This window comes from Musca vetustissima, unplaced genomic scaffold (genome assembly GCF_032173495.1).
Source record: "Musca vetustissima isolate MV318-11 ecotype Yass unplaced genomic scaffold, APGP_CSIRO_Mvet_v1 utg7560, whole genome shotgun sequence".
NCBI classification, from domain to species: domain Eukaryota; kingdom Metazoa; phylum Arthropoda; class Insecta; order Diptera; family Muscidae; genus Musca; species Musca vetustissima.
In genome coordinates this window covers 41,617-66,276 of record NW_026878577.1, presented here as the reverse complement: position 1 = coordinate 66,276, position 24,660 = coordinate 41,617, and the positions used below count along the sequence as shown (strand labels likewise).

General features: G+C 35.1%; 2 protein-coding genes across 2 annotated transcripts; both read right to left on the bottom strand.

Moving 5' to 3' along the window:
• Positions 1-343: 343 nt before the first annotated feature.
• LOC133323338 (glutamate receptor ionotropic, kainate 2-like) lies at positions 344-6,314 on the bottom strand. Its single transcript, XM_061532278.1, has 13 exons — positions 6,183-6,314; positions 5,703-6,113; positions 5,443-5,641; positions 5,020-5,183; positions 4,723-4,953; positions 4,218-4,421; positions 4,077-4,161; positions 3,742-4,018; positions 3,479-3,680; positions 3,192-3,417; positions 3,024-3,136; positions 578-727; positions 344-505 (listed from the first exon to the last, which is right to left on the bottom strand). Exons 1-13 carry the CDS (start codon positions 6,312-6,314, stop codon positions 344-346), a joined length of 2,556 nt encoding a protein of 851 aa, XP_061388262.1.
• Positions 6,315-13,811: 7,497 nt separating this feature from the next.
• Positions 13,812-24,458, bottom strand: LOC133323332 (glutamate receptor ionotropic, kainate 2). Its single transcript, XM_061532273.1, has 16 exons — positions 24,452-24,458; positions 21,781-21,843; positions 19,715-19,875; positions 19,442-19,658; positions 19,201-19,391; positions 18,835-19,138; positions 18,612-18,775; positions 17,773-18,003; positions 17,503-17,706; positions 17,364-17,448; positions 16,951-17,227; positions 16,689-16,890; positions 14,470-14,710; positions 14,302-14,414; positions 14,083-14,232; positions 13,812-14,018 (listed from the first exon to the last, which is right to left on the bottom strand). The coding sequence occupies exons 1-16, from the start codon at positions 24,456-24,458 to the stop codon at positions 13,812-13,814; spliced, it is 2,817 nt and encodes a 938-aa protein (XP_061388257.1).
• Positions 24,459-24,660: the final 202 nt, after the last annotated feature.

Sequence of the window (24,660 nt, the reverse complement as noted above, 5' to 3'; positions counted from 1 at the left end):
TATTTTTATTTGAATTATTTAAATTTTAAAATAATCATTCCTTTTTTAAATATCTACATTTTCTTTATCAAACATTTATTACAACATTTTATTTAAAAACAGTATTATTAATATTTATTAAATATTTAAATAATATATGTATATTTTTTTCTGAGTATATATTTCAATTTATTGTGTTTTTGTGCATCATGATAAAATGAATACAACCACAAATTGTTAACATTCCATAAACAAATTTCAATTTAAAATTCGACATGTTTTTAAACAAAATAAAATACAACAAAACATTTTTTTCCAGCTTATAATCCCACGTGAAAAAAAACCGAAACCTCTTTTTGTCTTATCAATTCATTTCAATGGAATTTTCAGCTTCCAGGGATTCAATGGTACAAGATGAATTACGACTGGGCGAATAAATCGAATTGGATGATTTCAAGTCACGTGTATATGTTGTGAATTCCAAAACAAATTTAAATTCCTCTTTGAAGGCGGCTTTCAATGGTACCTGTATAATTTTAAAAATTATGTAATTTTAGTTTTTTTATTTTAATTTCTTTTTATTTATTTTTTCATTTACCTTATGACTTCGTGCTTTGCGTATAACAAACAATATCCAACTGATAATGCCATGTATCATTGCCATACCACTACCCACAATGAGAACAATGTAAATACCGCCTAAATTCTCCATATTCAAGGGGGCAGCATCAGCCTGTTCTTGTTTGGTCTGTGAAGTGTAAGAGAATTATTAAATAAAAGTGGATTCAAGATCCTGATGAGCTATGTCGAAAAATATGCCAGTGATTGAAATGTTTTTCGAAAGAATCAGATAAGTATACGCATTTAAAGTCAATTAATTTTTGTAGCATCAACCTTATTGCTAAGTAGGGCAAATATACTCTTATTGTTTTCGAAATATCGGACCAAATCCGTTTTAGACAATTTGTACTCGATATAGAAGTGCACGATCGTCTTGCTGATTAATGTGCACCAATTATCGATTTGAAATTTTCATATTTAAATCAATACCGCCAAGGTAATTGAGAAGCCAACATCAATCCAACGACGGTCGGTTCTATGCACCGGATTGACTCGATGGAGCCAATCTTCGACCAAGGGTAGTAAACCCAGGAAGTACACTTTCGTGTATTTTTTCAACAAGGAAGCTAAATTATCCGGAATGATTGCTCCGGGTTCTTCTGGGCCGGGATTGAGAAAAACCCCGGAGAATGGTTTTGCTCCGTTTGTCATAACCGCATCCACCATAGGTCTATATAGGTGAGATGAAACGGATGCGAAGAATGGGTACATTTTAGGAGTTGTTCCGGTCTACAGCGGGTACAGGAGTATAGCGGAAAGGACTACATTGCATTGTGCTGCGGCAATGCAGACCCCAGCGAGTCGTCGTTATCATCGTGATCTACGATGACAAAACTAACACCACACATTGCTGTTATAACACCTGATAATGTCTCATTTCTCCAATTCAACTGAGATAGACTTCGAGGGAAGATCAACGAGATCGTGGATTTTATGCGTCGCAGTAATGATGGATACAAAATCAAAAGGCAGGTTAGTATGAGAGGTGGAGCAAAATCGATCTAATAGTACCATTGTGTCCAGTATAGACCTATATCGCTTGATCTATACTCTAGTGACACATACACCGAGGTTGAGGTGCTTAACGTCTACATTTCGCCGTTAAATAGCTGTGTTCTGCGTTACTTGACAGATGCGCCATCTTTTAAAAGGCAATAAACTTCTGATGCTAGGAAATTGTAATGTCCATCATAAATTATGGCATTCCGTTCTAGATAATGACCGAGAGATAACTCAACATTTTGCACAGTGAATAGACACAGCCGCCAGGGTAAGAGGAGACTGTCAAGCACACCAGGCATATCAATCGTGTCTCCAGGGTTTAGGAATGACGTGTGTTGGCATCCTGTCATTTCATTGGGGTCTGATCACCTCCCTAGCTGGATGAGCTAGAAGTAGAAGACCTAACCAACGTCCTCAATTTGCCTACAGTCACCCTACTAGTTTTCGATGCCTGGAAAATGTGCAGGGTGGTCCTGATACTGTCTTTGCTGGCAAGGATGCCATTTCATACTGGCCGATCTAACTAAGACTCTTGAGGCATCGCTACTCTCTAGCATTCGTGAATGCTACTCAGTTGCGGATCATGAACATGGATTCCGGAAGCAGCACAGCACAACAACAGCTTTACACGCCATTTCCACCAATATAACGGAGGTACTCAACCAGAATGATCCCTGTAATAGGCCGCTGGACTTATCAAAGGCATTGGATGCCGTAAGTCACGCCAAGGACGTCGAACGAACAATCCCATAGCCAGGTTTGAAACGTTGGACCGTAAATTATATGTGTGGACGCCAGTCGTTCGTGGAATTTAGAAATAAGAAATCGAAGGCCGTAGAGTTATATAGGAAGTTTTCCAAGGAGGGGTGATATCTCCGGAATTTTTTAACCTCCAATTTTCTGACATATGCGAGTTATCTCGTGGATATAGCTGACAATTTTCGGACGCCCACATTGTTTATCATATGGACATCGGAGAATGTAAAAAACGATGGTTCCACAATTCCGACCACCAAAAGATCAAGAGCAGGAGCAAGGTTCTCAAGCTTGCCAGAATGCCTCCCTAAGGACTGCAACAAGGTGTCTCCTCAAGACTCCAATAGACCACTTCCATGATAATACGACGATCCTTCCTGTGCATTGTCGATGCAATATCTGATTGGGTTTTATAGAAGTAGCTACCCAAACCATCAACATATGGATAGGCAACCACCACCTTGGCATATCTGGAAGGATCTTCATGATATTGAGAAAGAGTGATGTCCAGAGGTACAAAAGGTAGCCTATATATGAACAGGCCTATTGAAATGATTGAATTGTATCCACACGGATGCAATTGAGGAAGTAATTCATGAATACAGAGTAAATACAATCCTCGGAGAATATCCATCTATGATAGCTGCAGAAGATGTCATACTTACCGAACATAAATTTGCTCCCATTTCTCTCCACCATTTCCGTTTTAGTTTTTCCAATTCGCCTTGTTCCTGTAGTTCCAGTAGGGCGTGATTAAAATTATCTCTATAGGCCCAATCTAAGAAAAAAAATCGTTAACTCATTGCTCCCTTATCATTTCGCTGCCTACTTACTTTTTCTCATTGCAATGCCATAACCCTTTTCATCCAATGTTTGTCCCACTTTCGCCAGATTACATTCCCTTACCGTGTGATATTCAATTGAAGTGGATTCCATAAGAAATGCATAACGATTATTCTTTTTTACATTTTCCACACCTTCTTGATTTGATTCCGTCAGGAGGTGGGGATTTTTCGTTAAAAACTCATTCATAATTTTATATGTTGGATCGGTGGAGGTCTGGAGAAAAAATATAAATAAATAATAAAGAGTCATAGAGTCAAACAAATGAGAAAGGTACCGAAAAGAAATTCCTTGTGGAACCAGTACGCTTGGCGCCATATACCACACCTTCCTTGTTGGCAGCCAAGTCCTTGACATTTTCAATTAAAACCTTTGGTGTTTCCACTGTCAAGAAAGCAGCCAAATTGGCGGTATAGGAAGAGACCATAATCAAAGTAAAGAACCACCATATGGAGGCCACAGTTCTGACCGAAAGAGCTCTTTAATATAATGGAAACCAATTATAAATTTTATTTTTGAAAAGTAATAAAAAATAATTACTTTGGGGCAATATCTGAACCCTGCTGCAATAAAGCACCCGTTGTAAACCATATCGAATTACTCAAAGTAAATTGATTCTCCAATTCGGTGGGTTCTTCAATGCACGGGCAGGGGTTATCCCATTCCGATGGCGCCAAGCGGCCCAATATAAAGAACGACAACGAGACTCCAATAAATGATAAACCCAAAGCTTGCCATACATCGTTATTGAAAGGATCCATAAAGGAGAAAATGGAGGAAGTATCCTTCTGGGGTTTGGTGAAGAGAATTGAAATTCCTACATAGGGAAAAATATTTTAAAATTTTTTTCAAATAATATACGACGTTTTACAAACCCAAATTCATAAATGGTGTGGTAAAATCAATGGCCTCCTGTCTCTCGGAGGTAATGGTTAAATCGGATATGGCCAAATCGGCACGCTGAAAAGAGAGTTATGTTATATTGTGACTCCCTTGTGAATAATTAATTTACTTACCCCCTCCATAATTTCTTTAAGCATGCCTGTGGAAGTATTTGTCTCCTTGATGTACGTGCCATAATCATTTCCACTGGGTATGAAGGTGTAATTGAAACCCAATTTAGCTGCCAAGAATTTGATCAAATCCACAGCATATCCTTCGTATTGATTATTGCCCACCAGTTTCTTGTGAGATTCAACAATGCTGGCATAGGGTTTATTCTGTGGGGAAAGGATAAAGAGAGGACGCAAAATATTATTTTAAAAATTCACGCCCTTAAAGTCTCTTCCAAAATATTATTTAAAAATTTAAGCCCTAAAAATTATTCTAGAAATTCAATTCCCTTAAATCCCGCTTCATTACTCCTTTCCCGAATTAAGTTAATATTGTAACATCAATACCGGAGTAAGTAAACTGTGGGCAACGGTTAAGTCGCTCTTTAACCCAATGTTCAACGGCGTTGTGGTGGCTATAGTCCCTCCCAAAAAAATGTTTTCAACCACTCTCCCGAACAAAACTTACCGGCACGGATAACAAAATCAAGAAAGTTTTATTTGCCAAAGAATTATCATTGGAATCATAGAGAGCTGTGGTCGGTGCCAATCGTTGGCTACTGTAGCCATCATCTTCGTTCCAGGTTCCAACTTTAACCACACCTGATGGCTGCAATTCGACAATATCAAATGTAAAACCTTTGCGAACATTACCATCAAAATATATTTCACCCGTTATGGTATTGGCTTCCATTTTCATCTGTGAATAGAGAAGGAAAAAGTGGTTATTATCTGGACTTGATATTGGATGTTGTCAAGAACCTACAGATCTCATGAAATTTTTGAATGTTGAACCATCTGTAGCCACACTATCACTATGTTCGGAACATTTAATCGGTTCAGGATTCAAAGGAATATGCTTGGTGGTTTCAGCAAACAATTGTATGGCATCATAGGTCAGAGCCATTTCCATGGTTATGGGACAGGAACCTAAAGGAGGCAAGAAAGAATGTTTGAGTGATAAAAACTTCAGAAATTGGTGTTAGTCTTGGGTCCTCAGAAATTGTAGAAATAAAGAACACAGATATTGAGGAACGAATTTTCTTCCATTAAAAAAATACCTCAGTGAACTAAGGTCCGATTTTTTTCTGTAGAAAAAAATACCTCAGTAAACTGAGAAAAAATATATCCCTGAAGCTGAGTTTCGACTTTTTTAACAAACAAATCAGAGGTCGGAATAAGTTCTTACCATTCTGAAATCCCTCACTTATTGAAGGATATTCCATTTTGGTCATAATTTGTTGAACAATTGGATTGTCAGGTGAAAACATGCGCAGACTGGTGATATTCGATTCGCTATATTTGAATTCTTCCAAATCGAAGGAATGGAAGTCCAAATTGCCAATGATATATTTGAAGTCTTCATTAATTATGCCAACTTGTTGGGCCTACAAAAAAATAAACCATACTATAAACATAACATATAAATTTCATTTCAATTTTCCATACCTGTTTCAAAAATTCCGGCATGGTTTCCGTTGAACCAACCACCACAATTTGTTTATCCGGTGACTTGCGCACCCTCCTCAAAACATCCTTATAATTACCATCGTAACCAATATCGTAGCGTAGTACGGTTATTATCGGTGCCTCGCTGGGTACATATTCAGCCATAAGAGCATTTAAAATATTCAAATATTCCGAAGATTCATAGAGAAATATGAAATTATTCCATTCAAAAGCGGTCAGCAACGAGTGTATGGCTTTTCCAATATCCTCCGAACTTGGATATAAATTAAAAGCTTCAGCAGCATCACCCATAAAGGAATAAAAATATGGAATATCTTTGGCATCGCATATGGACATTAGGTGGAAAGCGGTGTGTCTGGAAGATGGGCCCATCACCGCGCCAATGCCATTCTGTTAAATAGAGGAATAAAGGACATAGATTTGTTTGTCATATCGATTTTAAAGTCATATTCTACATACCTCCATCATTCCGCATAGAGTATTATAGCCCATAAAAGAATTTCCAAATGGTATTGTATCCGTTGTCACCTCCAGTTGGGTTCCATAAACTGCATTCGCGTTTTCAATGGCCACATCAACTACCAGTCCCATTTTTTCAGGTTCTCTATCAGTAAGTAGTCCTGTTGTTCAGAAAAAATAAGATTGTTTAAATTGTTAGGATTTTGAAAAACTTCTTAAAGAAACAAGTGAAAATTCGAACGGACCTAATTTTTATTCGCAATATTTAAAATCGATCAGAACGTATATATGCCATGGTAAATTACAGTCTGGACTATGATAAGACATACCATTTGTAAGAGGACTATGTAGAAATATGGACATATATTGAAAATGTTCTCTGAAGAAGTTGTTTGTTACCCAAGATCCCGTAATGTCATATTACCCCTACTTCCGAAACGTTGAAGCTAAGGACTAAATTTTGTTCTATAGGATAAACGTAAAAATGAACCTAAAAAAATGAGGTCCAAATTTCTTTCCATAAGAAAAAGGATCACATTTTTTGCTATAGAAAAAAGTACCTCCGAAACTGAAGTCCACATGTTAAATTTTTTCCTACAAAAATGAACCCTAGAAAATGAGGTCCAAATTTTCCCATAAGATAATGTACCTCTTTACCCAATTTTTTATATAAAAAAATTACCTCTGAAACTGAGGTTCAAATTTGTTTCCATAAGAAAAAGTACCTCTGAAACTCAGGTCCTATTTTTTCTATAAAAAAGTAACTTAGAAACTGAGGTTTAAATTTATTTCATATAAAAATGAACTTCAGAAAATGATGTCCAATTTTTTTCCCATAAGAAAAAGTACATCTTAAACAGAGTTCCCAATTTTTCCCTATAGAAAAAGTACTTTCGAAACTGAGGTCCAATTTTTTCTATAGAAAAAAGTAACTCAGAAACAAAGGTCCACATTTTTGTCTATAGAAAGAAATTACTTCAGAAGCTGAGATTCATTTTTTTATAGAAAAATTAACTAAATAAGAAATTACCCCAGAAACTGAGGTGCAAGTTTTTCGCTGAAAAAATACCTCAACAAGTGACATTCTGATTTTTTCTACAGAAAAAATATCAAGGATTTTTTCTATTAAACAAATCTCAGAATCTGAGATCCGTTTTCTGGAGTAAAAAATATGATAATTTTTGCTAGGAAGATCCAATGGGAATCTAACGTATTAAAAATACCGAAAATGAAGGGGTAACGCTGTATCGGGTTCAATTTTTGGTTAACAAACGTACTCAAAATATCAAATAATTTTAGTTGAGGTGGGAATAACCAAGTTTTTTTTTCCTTTTAGGATATATAAAATCTACATCCTTTTAGCATTCCAGTGGTGAAATTTTCATGTAAATATCTCTATTCGTTGCTGAGATATAACCATTTAAAGATTACCTTCTATCAAAATTTAGCTGCTACACAATTCTGTTCGCCTATTATAAGAAAATGTCTAAATTGTACGTTTTCCAAATGCCAGAATTTGCCGATCATGCAAACATAGTTCCCCAAATGCAAAGCATATGTTGAGGCGCCATAAAAATTACTAGAATGAAGGGAATTTCCAACTAACGCCTAAAAGTATGCTTTCGAATTATATCATTTTATGAAGCCACGTATAAACACTACAGACGATCTGGCAACATTGCTAGCGCAAATTTTTTCATTTCGGAAAATGTATAATATCGCTATTTTGATACCAGGCGAACAGAATCGTGTAGCAGCTATCTTTTGATAGAAGCTAAAATTTAAATGGCTATATCTCAGCAACGAATAGAGATATTTACATGAAAATTTCACCATTGGAAAGTTTAAACGGTGCAGTTTTTATATTTTTCACAGGGAAATAAATTTATCACCTATATACCAGAGGAAACCTTTACTAATTCTACCACTACTAAAATTGTTTGGATTTTTGGGCATGTTTTTCAACCTAAATGTCTGCAAGTTTATATTTTGGTTTCACATTGGCTAGAAAATATTCCTACCAACATTTTTAACGTATTAAGGGGACCCCCCCCCATTCTCGGTGTCAAAATTTTTGTTGATATAATTCGAATCTACACTGATTAAGGAATGTCTCTACAAAATTTCAAGTGAAAATCTCAAGAAGTCTTGAAGATATATCCGATTTATTGTATCAACATTAAGTGACGGCTAAAGGGCTTCTCAATGGTGTGAAAGTTCAATCGGTTCCAAATTTTGCAGCGTTTCTCTGAGAGTGTATAGCTCTCGTATGGCCAATCGTAAGATCTTCATTTTTTAACATGGGTAAAAAATCGTTTTTTAGACCAAAATCCTAGTTCATAGCCAGACATGTCCTCTTTCTAACACAGTAATTTTCGGATTCCGATGTTCCAGTGAGGAGTTATCATGCCCGCCATCGAAAATGTGGACTTTTCTTTGCAAATTTTTGTAAATTATTTTTCTTCCTTTTTAAATCTTCAAATATATATGTGCCAAGTTACAAACCTTAACAAGCATTGGTATTCATTTCCCTTAATGGTGAAAGTTTAGGGGTAGGGTAGTCATTTGGGTACGTTTTTCGACCGAAATAGCTCAATAAAATATGTAGGATTTACATTGGATGGCACACCTTTCTACCCAAGAGTATAAATATATGTGGATCTTTTGAGAATAGTAAATTTTCGTACTAAATGTGACCAATATTGGCCGAATTTTGGAATAGCCTTCATATAATGGTTACTCCGAAACGTCGGTATTCTTTAATGTTTGTGGACGTTTTTCAACCAAATTGACTGAAATTTAATATTTTTTTTTTTTGATTTTCATTTGGCAGAAAATCTTCCTACCAAAAATTGCGGATATTACTCAAGTTCCGGAGTAGCGATAACTTCCAAATTTTGGCATTTTGGGCATATTTTTCTGCAGTATTGACCTCAATTTGAGTTCAACGCCTTCTACCAAAAATCGCAATATCGATCCTCGTTCTGGTACATACAGTCCCCTTATAACAGAACGCGCAAATTGTTTGTCTTTGGAGAATTTCAGACATGGTTTTCAAACGTTATTATGCCCTTCACCACTCTGTAGCACAGAGTCTGTGCTACAGGGTATTATATCTTTGTGCATATGCTTGTAACAGGTAAAAGGAAACGAGATAGACACATGTTACTTTTTCAATTTTAAATTGTAAACAAAGTACACATCACATTTATGAGTATGGTCCGAATTGGATGAAATTAGGCACAGCTTATTTATTTAGTCCAAGGACGAAAAATTGGGAAAAATCGTTTCAGATGTACAAATAGCTCCCATGTATATTTGTGTCCGATTTTATGTAAATGGTGCACCAATGTCCCTATATATCATCCGATTTGCATGAAATTTGGAATAGCGTACTGAATTGAGACTAGAATGATGGGTGTTAAGTTTCCTGAAAACCGGTTCAGATTTAGATATAGCTCCCATATATATTTTCGTCCGATTAAATGTAAATTCTGCATCGAAGTCCCTATATATCTTTCGATTTCCTCGAAATTTAGAATAGCGTACTGCACTGGGCATAGAACGACGCGCGTTAAGTTTCGTGAAAATCGGTTCAGATTTAGATATAGTTCCCATATATATATATATATATATCGGTTCAGATTTGTGGTACGCAAACGACTCTAAATCTGCCCCAATAAAATTTAATTTAGTATAGGTTGCCGGAAGGTTCACTTATAGATAAAGATCCCTTATTTAGGTCCGTTCAATTTCATGTCAATGTTCCTTTGACAAGGCGATGTCTGTTAGGATGCATGCAATATATCAAAAGTGCTGAAGGGTGTCATATAGTCGGCCCAGTTCGACTTTACTACTTTCCTTACTGGTTTTTGATATGTTCGAGGTCCTAACACAAATTTACTAACCGGAGGATCGATAGTTTTATATATTTTTTCGGTCCGGTCACACTTTATGAGATTTTTATTTGTTTTTCATTATTTTCATTAAAATGTTGATAATTTATTGAGAGAGATGACAGGAAGGAGCAAAAAAGCGAGATCAGCATTGGGACGACTGTAAGGTTTTTGGAGAAGCTCATTTATATCCAGAAAAAAACAAGCTTAGTATACTCGAAATTGGATAAAAACGATATTGAGATCTTGCATGTGTCTAACACCGTCACGCAAAATATTCTGCCTCTGCACCTTAAGCAACGTAGAGCTGTGTAACTTTACGAACCAGGAACCCATAGAAAAACATATGAAACGTAGGAAATGGAGATTGATTTACTGGAATTCACATTATTTGAGAAAAACGGTTTAATATGGTATAGGCAGCGATTATCGAATTACTTCGTCAAAATATTAGGAGCCATTCGGGCAGCGTGTGAGGTTCTGCCTTTAAACGCCTTTAAACATAATTCGTGCCAAAGGTGACCAATTCGAACAAATCTAAATTTATTCTAAAAGTTGATGCTATTTCGGATTTTTTTTGCTTTCATTCAATAAAATTTAAAATTTTGGTGTTTGACTTTGTTGCAGTTTTTTATCTCAGTCTGTATTCATTAATATACCGGCATTTTTGAATTCTAAACAAAAAAAAAAGTAAATGTTTTTTTACAACAACAACATCCAAAAAACACACACAATATTTTCTAAACACTGCCATCCGAAATTCCCAAACAAATCTTTCAACGTTTAATATTAATAAAACATTTCAAATTGTTTATTTGAAAACTCTCGACAAACAAACAGTTTCTTTGCGTGTGTATGTTTGTTTATAAATAGTTCGTAATAATGTTCTATTTTTTCGTCAGACATGCCGTAGACAGTCTCCTACTTATACTAATACATGTCTATATGTAAATACAAAGAAATCCGAAAGATGTTTGTCACTCAGGCATGCCCTCATCCATTCATTCATGTAGAGTCACTTACCTAGGGTTATTTTATTAGACGAGTACATCATGTTGTTGTTGTTATTGATGCTGTTTCCATTGTCATCACCCACATCTCCGTATCTGAGATTATAGCCATATTGAGCATTTATTGGACAGATTTTCGAAAATAGCAAAATTAGTTCAATGAACCAGAATATCTTATTAGAAAACATTATTTTTTTTCGTTTAATATCTATTTTTCTTTTTTGCATATATATTTTTAAAGTAGTTTCCCCACAAGCGATGGAATTTTCTTTTATTACATATTTCTTGTTATTAAATTTCCGAATATTCTTTTGTCACCACCGTCCGCCGATGTTTTCTTATGCGAGAGTAAAGCTATACTGATCGCAGCCGTGTTGAGATAGTTTTCCAGTGCATTTTCTTATTGGAAAGAATTTTCATATTTTTGTCATGGTTTTTTGTTTTGATTTTCTCGTAAGAGAAAACTAATTTTCCAAGCTTTGTGGAATTGAAAAAAGCTTTCCATTGATGGATCCCGCTCTATATATAATATTATATAGATTTTGAAAAATGTTAGATTGTAATACATTTAAATAATTAATAAATTTATATTTTAAAATAAAGTGTGAAGTTTTATTTATTATTCGATGTATAAAATGCATATATTTTTTACCAAATACTTGACCATCCTCGGAGAGGTACCAGAAGAGGTTGGTTGGCCTATAGACGCCATCTTCGCATATAGAATATTTTTGGTAGAATGTGTGAAACCATTGAATCAAATTTAATTCTCTCCACATTAAATACCAAAAGAAGAGGACCGATATGCATTCCAATGTTTTGAAGAATATAAAATACAGACGATTTTCTATACATTTTGCATCACTGGCAAACACTTGTCGTCAGCGCCATCCATCTATTAGATCCGAAAATCGATTATGAAAAAATATAAACCTCATTGGTTTTTCCAATAATTTTGAGCTACTGTAGATATTTAAATTAATTTTGTGGAATGTGAAAGATACGATAGTAAATCCTTTGTGAACTAAAATAAAATAATTATTAAGGAGCATATGGCTTTTCCAATATCCTCCGAATTGGGATATAAATTAAATACTTCAGCGACATCACCCATAAAGGAATAAAAATATGAAATATTATTGGCATCGCATATGGGCATAATATGTAAGGCCGCACAAAAGTTTTGAAGATTATGAACTTAAGAAACTGAGGTTCAAATTTTTGTATAGAAAAAAGGAACTCAGAAACTGAGGTTTAAATTTTTTTGAACCTCAGAAAATGAGGTCCAAATTGTTTTCAAAAGAAAAAATACCTTTGAAACTGAGGTCCATTTTTTTGGATAGAACAAAGTAACTCAGAAACATAGGTCCAAAATTGTTCCCTATAAAAAAGTTTAAAAATTAATTAAGTAAGAAATTACCTCAGAAATTGAGGTGCAAGTTTTTTTCTCTGAAAAATACCTCAAAAAGTGAGATCCTATTTTTTTACAGAAAAAATATCAATTTTTTTTTATTGAAAAAATCTCCGAAACTGAGATTCGTATTTTTTTCTAGAGTAAAAAAGATGAAAATTTGTGCTAAGAAGATCGACGCTATATTGGGGTCTATGCCGAAACATTGATAATAATTTTTGTTTAAAAAACTTACCCAAAATACCAAATAATTTTAGTTGAGGGGGAATAGCCAAGTTTTTGTCTGGTTTGCAGGCATTAAACTTATTTCCTTGTGAGAAAAATAAAATCTACATCTTTTTAGCTTTCCAGTGTTGAAATTTTCATATAAATATCTCTATTCGTTACTGAGTTATAGCCATTTGAATTTTAGCTTCTAACAAAATATAGCTGCTACATAATTCTGTTCGCCTATTACCACAAAATTTTAAAATGACTACATTTTACATTTTTCAAATGACAGAATTTGCTTGCAATGTTGCCAGATCATGCAGGCATAGTTTCCCAAATGCAAAGCATAATTTGAGGCGCCATAAAAATTACTAGAATGAAGGGAATTTCACTCTAACGCCTAGAAGTATGCTTTAAAATTATCTAATTTTATAACACCAACACTGAAACACTACACACGATCTGGCAACATTGCAAGAGCAAGTTTTGCTATTTCGGAAAATGTAAAATATCGCTATTTTGGAATTTGTGATACCAGGCGAACAGAATCATGTAGCAGCTATCTTTTCATAGAAGCTAAAATTCAAATGGTTATATCTCTGGAACGAATGGAGATATTTATGAAAATTTCACCGTTGGAAAGTTAAAACGGTGTAGTTTTTATATTTTCCACAGGGAAATAATTTTAATGCAGGCACATAAGAGAAAATTGTTTGGATTTTTTGGCATGTTTTTCAAACAGAATAACTGTAGTTTTATAAATTTGTGTTCTCATTTGGTAGAAAATCTTCTTACCAAAATTTTTGAATGCATTAATGGTCAAAGTTTCGGGCTAGACCCCATCCTCGCATTATTCGGTATTTTGGGTACGTATTTCGACCAGATTGGCTCGAATTAAATAGTTGAATTTTCATTGGGTGGTACACCTTCCTATCGAAGAGATGGCGCTGACGAAGGGTTTCTAAAAAAATACACACCTCATTTACTTTGGCCATAACTTTTAAGTCGAAAAATTGCGTATAAAGTTGTTTATTTAATTAAAGAAATGCTTATTATTTATATATTTTATATTAAAATTTAAATTTATTAATGTTCGTGTTTATTATCCACTTCCTTCTCCGTCTTCTCCCTCACTCAAACTGCTACCACTACCATCTTCATCCGAATCGGTGGTAAATGATTCAATTGATTCCAATGATGAATTACGGCTACGGGAATAAACTGAGGCGGCACCTTTTAATACCCTTTCGTTGTTCCTAACATCAATGACAGCCTTTAATTCTTCCCAGAAGGCAGCACTATAGGGGACCTGAAAAAAGTTTTTTAAAATGCATAAATAAACAAGTAAATAAAATAAAAACCACTACACTTACATCATAGGTACGAGCCATTCGCCAGACATGGAAAAGCCAGCAAATTATGCCATAAATTATAGACATGCCAGAACCCACAATTAAAACATAATATATACCCTCCAAATTATTGACGGCCAGGGGATTGGCGGAACCGCTATCTGATTTGGACTAAAAAAGAATTAAAAAAATATTTATATTAAAAAATTAAAAAAAAATTAATAATTTCACATCACTTACTGTACAAACACTGGCACCCATTTCATTCCACCATTTCTTCTTCAGTTTAGCCAATACACCCTGTTCTTGTAATTCCAATAGGGCATTATTGAATTTATCACGGTATGGCCAATCTTAAACAGAAAGAGCTTAGAATGCTGAAGGTTCTTTATTTCTTTCTGAACTTACTTTTCTTCATTGCAATGCCATAGCCTTTTTCATCCAATGGTTCTCCGACTTTCTGCAGCTTACAATTTCTAACGGTATGATATTCAATGGATGTGGATTCCATTAAAAAAGCATACGTGGTACCACTTTTAACATCACTAGCCGTCACTTTGTCGACACCCTCTTGATTACTCATCGTCAGCAGATCAGTATGAGCCATCATATACTCATGCATTTTCATATAAGTGGGTTCTGAAGAGGTCTAAAATTTAAAAAAAAAAACAAAATAGTTTTTTTTTAATAATAAAGGAAAATATCGCAGGTGCCAAGGGTGGTGCTAAAATCTCAAGATGAAAAGAGAAATTCTACAGGCGATAAATGACCTGAATAGACACGGAATTGTCAAGGAGTTTTTAAAACGAGACCTTGGACCCTGAACCCCCGTGCTACTGAAACCATTAGAACTAATATTCTCAGGCTCTCTACAATCGGTGAATGGGGGTAAAAAAGCAAAAGTGACCGCCGTTGGTAGCCCCCCTGCCACCAACAATTGTTTCACAAGCCTGCTACTTCGGGAACGGTCCCCCACAGAGCTTCCGTAGCCGAAACTAGTACCATTTGAACTAATGGTAGCAGGCTCTCCACAATGAAATAACGGTTAAATGAGGATGAAAAACAGATTCAAAAACCAATACCTTTCGATGCCAATTTCCATGCAGTATCCCTTTCCCACCCGACGATAATTTCACAAGCCTATAAAATTCGGGAATAGTAACCCTTCTTGCTTCCATCCATGATCCGGGACTAGTATCCCAAAGGCACAGACAATACAGACAAACAAAACCAAAATGCGCTCACAAACGATCCGCAAAACCGAAAAACAAAACTTTATAGCAGTCCACAGGACTGTGACCGTAATTACTCGAGTATCCGGCCTCACGGATCAAACAGTGACTAGACACGCTCCCGAGTATCCAGTCAATCGGACCAGGCACCCAATAAACGAACAACCATAATCCCACGGCTGTACCGAATTGACTCGGATATGGACTCCGACCCGAGGCTGCCACTTCAACAAATACATGTTCGTGTGCGTCATGTTTGTCATGAGAGCGGCGTTATATCCCGGAATGACTGCTCCGAATCATAGTGGTCCGTACCGGGATAGAAAGGAACCCCGGAACCGCATCCATATATATCAATATCGGTAAGATGCAATGAAATTAGAGAATGGGCATTTTCAAGGTTTCTCCGGATTAGACCGGATCCAAGAGTACTGCGAAAATGTGATGGTCTTCGCAAGAAGATCAGCAAAATTGTGGAGTTTATGAGAATAATGGACGGTGCGATCCAGGAAACAAAGCTGAGCGTTGTGCGGAAGGATCGTACCAGAAGCGGAAGGGGGGGGGACTTGCATTCTTATTACATTATTTTTGCCAGCACAGACCTATCTCGCTTGAGCTAGACTCTAGTGATCCATATATTGAATTTATGGGGGTAGCAGTCAATTGTGGAATTGCCGAGGTAGATGTGCTAAATGTTTATATGCCGCTGATGAATAGCTGTTAGCTGTAGAAGGTAATAATCGCCTGGTACTAGGGGATTTCAGTGCTCACCATAAGTTGTAGCATTTCGTCCTAAGTAATAACCAGAGGGATACAACGCTGGCTGAACAAATTGAAAGCTCAACATTTTGCAGGTTAATGAGGATATTCCCAAGATAATAAGAAAATATTGATACAGTTCATTTTGGCACTGGATCTGACAAATGACATAGCCTGTCAACCAGTCATCGGCTCAGACCACCTTCCTATCATCGTCTCCACTTTATTACCTCTGAACGTCGTTCTTTCCTGAAAATTGGGAAAGCTGATTGGTCTGGGTTCAGAGTGTTTACCAATCACCGTTTTACCTGTCCTCGGGAGCTAATAGAAAAATCCGTAGAATCATCACCACTGCTGCCGCTTGCTACATTCCTGCTGGTCGAATACCCGAAGTAAGACCAAGCAGCTGCCACTACAAACTCAAGTAGTATTAGCTCAACTAAGATCAGGTTAGTGCAACCTCCTCAATTCGTATTGGGCAAGAATGTACGGCTCTATATCTAACACAAGCGTTTTGAAAAACACGTTTTGAAAAAATATAAGCCCTTTTCAAATCGCATACTTATCCTATAAGCCCAACTGTATATTTACTTTAGTTGTCTTCTTTATCATATTGTATAATCCCTCCCCACTTACCGCAAAGAAATTTCTTGTTGCACCATTCTTTTTCGCTCCATATTGTACACCGCCTTTATTCTCGGCCAAATCTTTGACATTTTCCAAAACTGTTGTTGGATTTTCAATGGTTAAGAAAGCGGCCAAATTGGCCGTGTATGATGATACTATAATCAGGGTAAAGAAACACCAGATGGCAGCAACGGTACGGGTGGAAAGAGCCCTAGAAGAAAATTACGTCTTAATATTTTCCGATTTAAAATATTATAAAGAACAAACTCACTTCGGGGCAATTTCTGAACCCTGCTGCAAGAATGCACCGGTTGTAAACCACAGGGCACTATTGATGGTAAATTGATTTTCCAATTCTTCGGGTTCTTCAATACAGGGATAAGGATTATCCCATTCGGTGGGCGAGAGGCGACCCAATATAAAGAAACACAAGGACACGGAGAGAAATGAAATGCCTAAATATTTCCAAACTTGTTTAGAGAAGGGGTCCATGAAAGAGAAGGTGGTGGGTTCACTTTTCTGTGGCTTTAGATATAAAATTGCAATGCCTAAAAATAATAAAAATACACACAGAAATAAAATAATTATAAAATCAATTAAAATCAAGTTGATTCAAAAATGTTCCTTATGATTATATTAATTTGTATTTTAAATCTAATACTTATTTGTTTTTTAAATATTTACCTGTATTCATAAAAGGTATGGTAAAGTCCACAACTTCTTCACGTTCCGATGTGATTGTCAAATCAGTAATGGCCAAATCAGCTTCCTAAAATATAGTCTATTATTTCCAAATACAATTTCATACTTGCTCCACACTTACCCCATCAATGATTTGCTTCAACATTCCCGTTGTTGTATTTGTCGTCTTATTAAATGAACCATAATCGGAGCCACCATTCCGCAACGTGAAATTAAAACCTAAAATATCTGCCAATTCTTTAATTAAATCAACACCATATCCTTGATACATATTATTGCCATTTAATTTTTTGTGTGATTCCACCAAGCTGGCATAGGGTGGATTCTGTAGAAAAACAATTTGAATATTTATTCGAGATAAGGAGGACATTTCAATATTATTAGAACTTACGGGAACTGATATCAGCACAACATAGGTTTTATTAACCATAGAATTGTCATCGAGCAATATTGTTTGCCTCTGCTGTGGTGGCCTTTCAAATGTGAAATTTTTATTCTCTTCCCAAACACCAATTTTTACCAGACCTGTTGGCTGTAGTTCTATAACATCCAGTTTGTAGCCTTTGCGACGAAAGCCATCAAAGTATATACGCCCCGTTAGGGTATTTTTGTCGAAATCCAACTGAAATACAAAAATAGAATATTTAAGGACTTTCTACAGATAAACGGTATTTTATATAAGGCCTTCCGTCGGTCTTTCTCAAGATCCAACAGATGCCTTCAATAAATGGAGCACCGTCCATAGGTTCTCAGCATACGGAAATCGTAGACAGGTTAAAATATAATATATATTTCAAAAATGTTTGTATAAAAAATCCAAGCCTTGTTGACCCTTGAAAAATCCAAATCCAAAAATCCAAATTCAAAAATCCAAATCCATGAAAAAATATTCTTTAAAAAATCGATGCTTTGTTGACACTTGCAAAAATATTTTTGTGTAGGTCCTTAATAATATTGTATAAAAAGTCCACGCCTTATGTAGGTCCTTAAAAATATTGTATAAAAAGTCCACGCCTTATGTAGGTCCTTAAACATATTGTATAAAAAGTCCACGCCTTGTGTTAGTCCTTGAAAAATATTCTTTAAAAAATCCAGGCCTTGTGTTAGTCCTTGAGAAAACATTCTTTAAAAAATCCACGCCTTGTGTTAATCCTTAAGAAAATGTTATTTAAAAAATCCACTCCTTGTGTTAGTCCTTGAGAAAATATTCTTTAAAAGTGCAAGTCTTACCGATCTCATATAATTCTTAAAAGTAGACCCATCCTCCTGTACATTATCGGCATCCAATTTACAATCCAGCGGTTGGGGAACGTATTGTATATTTTTGGTGGTCTCAGCAAAAGCAATGACCGCATCATAAAGTAAGGCCATTTCCAGAGTTATGGGACAGGAACCTAAAACACAAATTGATATTACAAATAATTCGACCGAAAAAATTTAATAGTTACCATACCATTCCTAATAATTTCATTATCAATTTCCCGAAGGCGAATACGATTCTGTGTCTCCACATCATCGGGATCAATTTCCGCAGCATCGACACGATCAATTTCATTGTAACGTTCATCATCGGACAATTTTTGTAAATAGCCCATTTCACGCATAAGATTTTGCACCTCAGGTTTTTCCGCGGAGAACATGCGAAATCCAGTAATATTGGCATCACTATATTTATATTCCTCCAAATCGAAGGTGTGGAAATCCAAATTGCCAATAATATAGGTATAATCTTCATTCATGATACCAACTTGTTGGGCCTAGAACAAAAATATTTTTTTTAAAAGAAAAATTCGAAATAATTTCAAAATTTCCAACTTACCTGTTTTAAAACCTCTGCCACCGATTCCGAAGAACCCACAACAACTAAACGATTATCTACCGATTTGCGAACTCTTCTCAAAACCGATTTATAATTGCCATTTAAATTTAAATCATAACGTAAAACGGATATAACGGGGCCATTGCTGCCATAAATGGTCATTAGGGCATTCAAAATGCTGAGATAACCAGCTGAAATAAGAAATATTTTAAAATTGTCATATACATCATCCCACACTTACCATTCTCATAAAGAAAAATATAACGACTCCATTCAAATGCTGAAATTACAGCATGTAGAGCCTGGGCTATATCTGCCGGATGTGGATGTAAATTGAATCCCTCATTGGCCTCACTCATGTGTGACATAATGTAGGGTACATCTTTGCTGTCGCATACATTCATCAAATGTAGACCTGTGGATAAGGCGGATGGGCCAAATACACCACCAATGCCACCCTATAGAATATATATTTTTAAATATTTGTATCAGTCGGAATTATAGCAATGCTTACCTGCATCATACGACACAGACGATCAACACCTTGCATAGAATTTCCGTAATTTATTTCGGCATGCTGCACTTCCAGTTGTGTTGTCAATTCGGCATTGATAATATTTGTGGCATTCTCAAAGGTGTTGCGTAGCAATTCCGAATTTAGATCCGTAATAAGGCCTTAATGAAAATTATGAAATTAATTTGGTGGAAATATTTTTGAAATAATAATGAAAAGTTAAATATGATATAATCCTACTAAAGGCTATAACTTTGAACCAGTGAGCAGAGCAGTATAGTCGGACGGGGCCGACCATATGTTACCCTACACAACCTTCACGAAAATCTAACTTTCTGCGGTTCTATACTCTGAGCATGGAAAATATTTGCGATGTTTGCACCCTCTTGACCGACAAGAGATCAACAAATATTACTAATATTCAGTACAGCCCTTCTAATTACTTGTCCAGATTCCCTTCACCGTGAGTTGTGTTGTGATGTTCGGCTTTCAATTGTGGCTTAAAGATCAACTCGAAAAACACAAAATAAGTTTTCGGTCCACTTCATCCTAATATTATTATCTGATCATCTCCAAAAATTACATCCTCATGAAAAATGTCAAAGCGATCAGCGCTATATTTCCGCCCTCTAGTGTGGTAATATGTTGCTAAATAATATATGAATACGTAAACACCTGTAAATATTTAAGTGCAACTCCCACATCCGAGTGCATTCGACAATATAATTGATATCAATTTAAAGGTCAAATACTCCTCTTGGATATACTGTCAACTTCTCGGGTCTATGCCTTTCAGGAGTAAATATATACGCCATACAATATAAATTTTGTAATTTATCACACCAAAGTCAGGGTCCAATTGACCCACTAAATATTGACCGATCTTTATCATGTATCAAATAAAGGCATGCTTATTCTTTGGTCCGATCTTCTTATGTACAAATTCTATATGTACAAATTCGCGATGTTTGGACCATAATTGCGGTCTCTGGAGCGACCAGAAAATTAGACAATCAATAAAGTCTTTGGTTCATTTCATCCTCTAAATATTAACCGATCTTCACCAAAAGCAATAGGGGTCTTCATTGACCAGAACCCATCCTGCATGCAAAATTGCGTGAAGATTGGTCCATAACTGTGGCTTGTATCGTGTTTACAAATTATAATGGGCAGACGGACGGACGGACACACATGTCTAGATCGACTCAGCTAGTCGAGATATGACGATCGGTATACTTAAAGGTGGGTCTAGGACTAATATTTCCCGGCGTTACAAACTCTTGGGGCTGCACAAAGCTATAATACCCTGACAACATAGTTGTGTAGGGTATAAAAACAGCAAAATATTTTTTTACTGAGAAATGTCACCCTTCCAACGAGCATACATCCATAGTTTACGAGAAATCTATCAGTACAGCCAAGAATAATGACAGATATAATAGGTAGCACTTCAATTAAAATTTGGTATTATTTAAAAAAAAAAAACTCATAAAAAATAATGAATATTCACAATAAAGTCAAAGCGTAGATTTAGAGCAATCATAGGCTTATAGGTAAATTATATTTGTTTCCTCCCCAATAATCTGTTACAATTATGAAACATCAACACTAGAGATTCCCATATGCTGAGGGAATACACCTGGTAATCCATTGTACAGATCTGTCCATTTCAACAAAATTATGAAAATCTCTTTTTGCTATAAAAACACTTGACGAATATATTAAGAACCCATAAGGTCAAATTCGACAGATGTCTAGTTGCGGCTATTGCCCATTATTTTTAAGATGACATGTCTTCAGTAAAATCGAATGAGGAATATTTGTGTAAAGCATAACCCTCTTATATCTCGAATCCTAGTAAGTTTTCTTCGTCCTCATTTTTTGAATTGTATGCAAAATAAAACAAAAATACATTTTAGAAACTACAAAAATGTCACTGGTGATGTCAAACCCATTAACCATTTCGGCGAATTCATTTATTTCTATAAATGCTTTAATTAAAAAAAAAACATATTTCTGCATTTTAACAAATACATATACATACATATAACTTAAACGATCCTTACCAATCGGTATGCGACCACCGGCCTGTAACGATATACCACCGTAACCATAATTATCCCGCTGTCCTTTAATAGGATGTTGAATAAATATAATTGTTATTAACACTAAAAACACAATTTCACGATATATTTTTTCCACAACAATAAACATTTTGTTTGTTTCTTTTTACATTCTCCGCTTTTCCGATATGTTTTCTAAATAAAATTAAAACAAAACTATTTTTAGCTTTTGCCGACAATGGGACAGCACCAACAAATATCACAACAAAACGTGTCAACCAACGCGTCTCATGCAATGTTTTTCGTCAAACAAATTTTCCGTGTTCCGCGTTGGTATCATCCAAACAAATGCATGGATGAAGAGTTCAATATGGACTGATCTTTAAAAAAAGAAAGAACAAAAAATGAGCAGATGTGGATATTCCAGTGACTAGGGAGAGAAAGCTTTTTAGGAAAGAAAAACTTTCCAAAATGTAAAAAATCGAACAGTTCATTTTATTCACATTTGAATTTTATTTAAAAATTATCACAATAATAAAATTTGTTTTAAAAAATATACTAAAAAGCTAGAAAAATCTTAAATTTAAGAAATATATATAATTGTTTGTATATTTTTATGGTGTAAAATACTTCGAAATTATTTAAAAACATAAAAATTGTCTACATTATAAACAAGATGGATATTGTTGTTTATATTTATTATATTTATAATTATTCTAAAGTAGATATATTCAATATTATTAACTAATATTTATAGTTAACCTACATTTGTATTTGTATTGTATAATACATATTGTGGCACATTTTTGTATTTTATATCATCGTTGGTGTATCTTGCTTGTGAGTGTGGGTGGGTGAGTGCTTTAGTGATTGTTTAATATCGTCTTATGTTGATAGATGGCGTTGTTGATCATTTGTATTATATATTTGTTGCAATAGCTAAAAAAAAGAAAAACAAAGTTATTGAAATAATGGAAATGTAAATAAATGTAATAAGTAAGAACGTGGTTTAGTTCGGACGGACCGAACTATTACACACTTCAGGAGAAATGTAAGGGGACCAGATTTGGGAAAGAGCAAATTAAACAATTTTTATACCCTTCACCACACTGTGGTACAGGGTATTATGTCTTTGTGCATATGTTTGTAACAGGCAAAAATAATCGAGATAGACCCATGGTTCCTTTTGAGAATATGCATAGAATCACTTTCTGAGTCGATTTATGCATGTCCGTCTGTCTGTCCGTCCGTCCGTCCATGTATTTTTGTTAACAAAGTACAGGTCGCATTTATGATCCGATTTCGATGAAATTTGGCACAAGTCACTTATTGAAATTGGGAAAAATCGGTTCAGATTTAGATATAGCTCCCATATATATTTTCGTCCGATTTAAGGCAAATGGGGCACCAAAGTCCCTCTATATCATTCGATTTGCACGAAATTTGGCACAGAGTACTGAATTAGGTCCAGAAAGATGTGTGCCAAGTTTCGAGAAAATCGGTTCAGATTTAGATATAGCTCCCATATATAGTTTCGTCCGATTTAAGGTAAATGGTGCACCAAAGTCCCTAAATATCATTCGATTTGCATGAAATTTGGCACAGAGTACTAAATTAGGTGCAGAATGATGTGTGCCAAGTTTCGAGAAAATCGGTTCAGATTTAGATATAGCTCCCATATATAGTTTCGTCCGATTTAAGGTAAATTGTGCACCAAAATCCCTATATATCATTCGATTTGCACGAAATTTGGCACAGCGTAATGAATTAGGCCTAGAATGATGTGTGCCAAGTTTCGAGAAAATCGGTTCAGATTTAGATATAGCTCCCATATATAGTTTCGTCCGATTTAAGGTAAATGGTATAAGGTAATAAGGATATTGATTGAAAAAAGTTTTTTAATGTCACAAAATACAGAATAATGGATATTGAGTGATCTATAGTTATTTCAACAGACATTGATTCAGATTCCGATCAAGAATATATGTATATACTTTATGGGCTCTCAAGTGAACATTTGGAAGTCTTACAAACGGAATGATAAATTCTTCACATGGAATCTGGAAAGCAAATAAAAAAAAAAAACAAAAAAAACAGCCAATGGAAAAATTAAGATGCGTGCTTTCATTGTTAAAAAATTGCGAATGCGTCTTTTTGAACACCTGTTTCTATATGAAGGACTTTCCAAATCGAAACAAAATTTATGTTTCGAAATCACTTAACTTTTTTCTGTTTATACCGCGCTTTTTGTGCTAGGCTTAGAATTTTCCGAACTGCCCTCGTATGTTAACTCTTTTAGAACCTCCTCCACATATGGCAAACTATTTGGTAAAAACGTATTTTTATATTTTACTTGGAACGAATGACGCATATAGTTTCATTCAAACTTGACATATACACTGGTGATCAAAACTAAAGCAACTGAAATTGCAAACTGAATAAATGACCCGTAATATTTTTGAAAATAAAATTATAGTGAAAGTTTTTACGGAAATAAATAGGTTACTTTTTTATTTTTAAAAACAAAAAATATAAACACAAAATTTATTTATTTTGAAAAAAAATCTATGGAGAACTAAATTGGCCCAACTTTTGCATTGTCAAAACTCAAGCAACATTTTGATTTGTTCTTATAAATAAGCACATTTTGTCTAGTAATCGACAACGCACCTACGAGGCATTGAATCAATAAAATGTTCAATTTGATCCTTGGGTATACTATTCCTAGCATCCTTGACCTTTGGGAAGAGGTTATGTCTATTTGTTTGTGAAACTCTTTTGATTTTGCTATCTATGATACCCCTAAAAATTTTTTATTTCGGTAACGAGTGATAGTACGAGACACAAAAGATTTATTCACATTTAAATGTTGGAGTGCTCTAA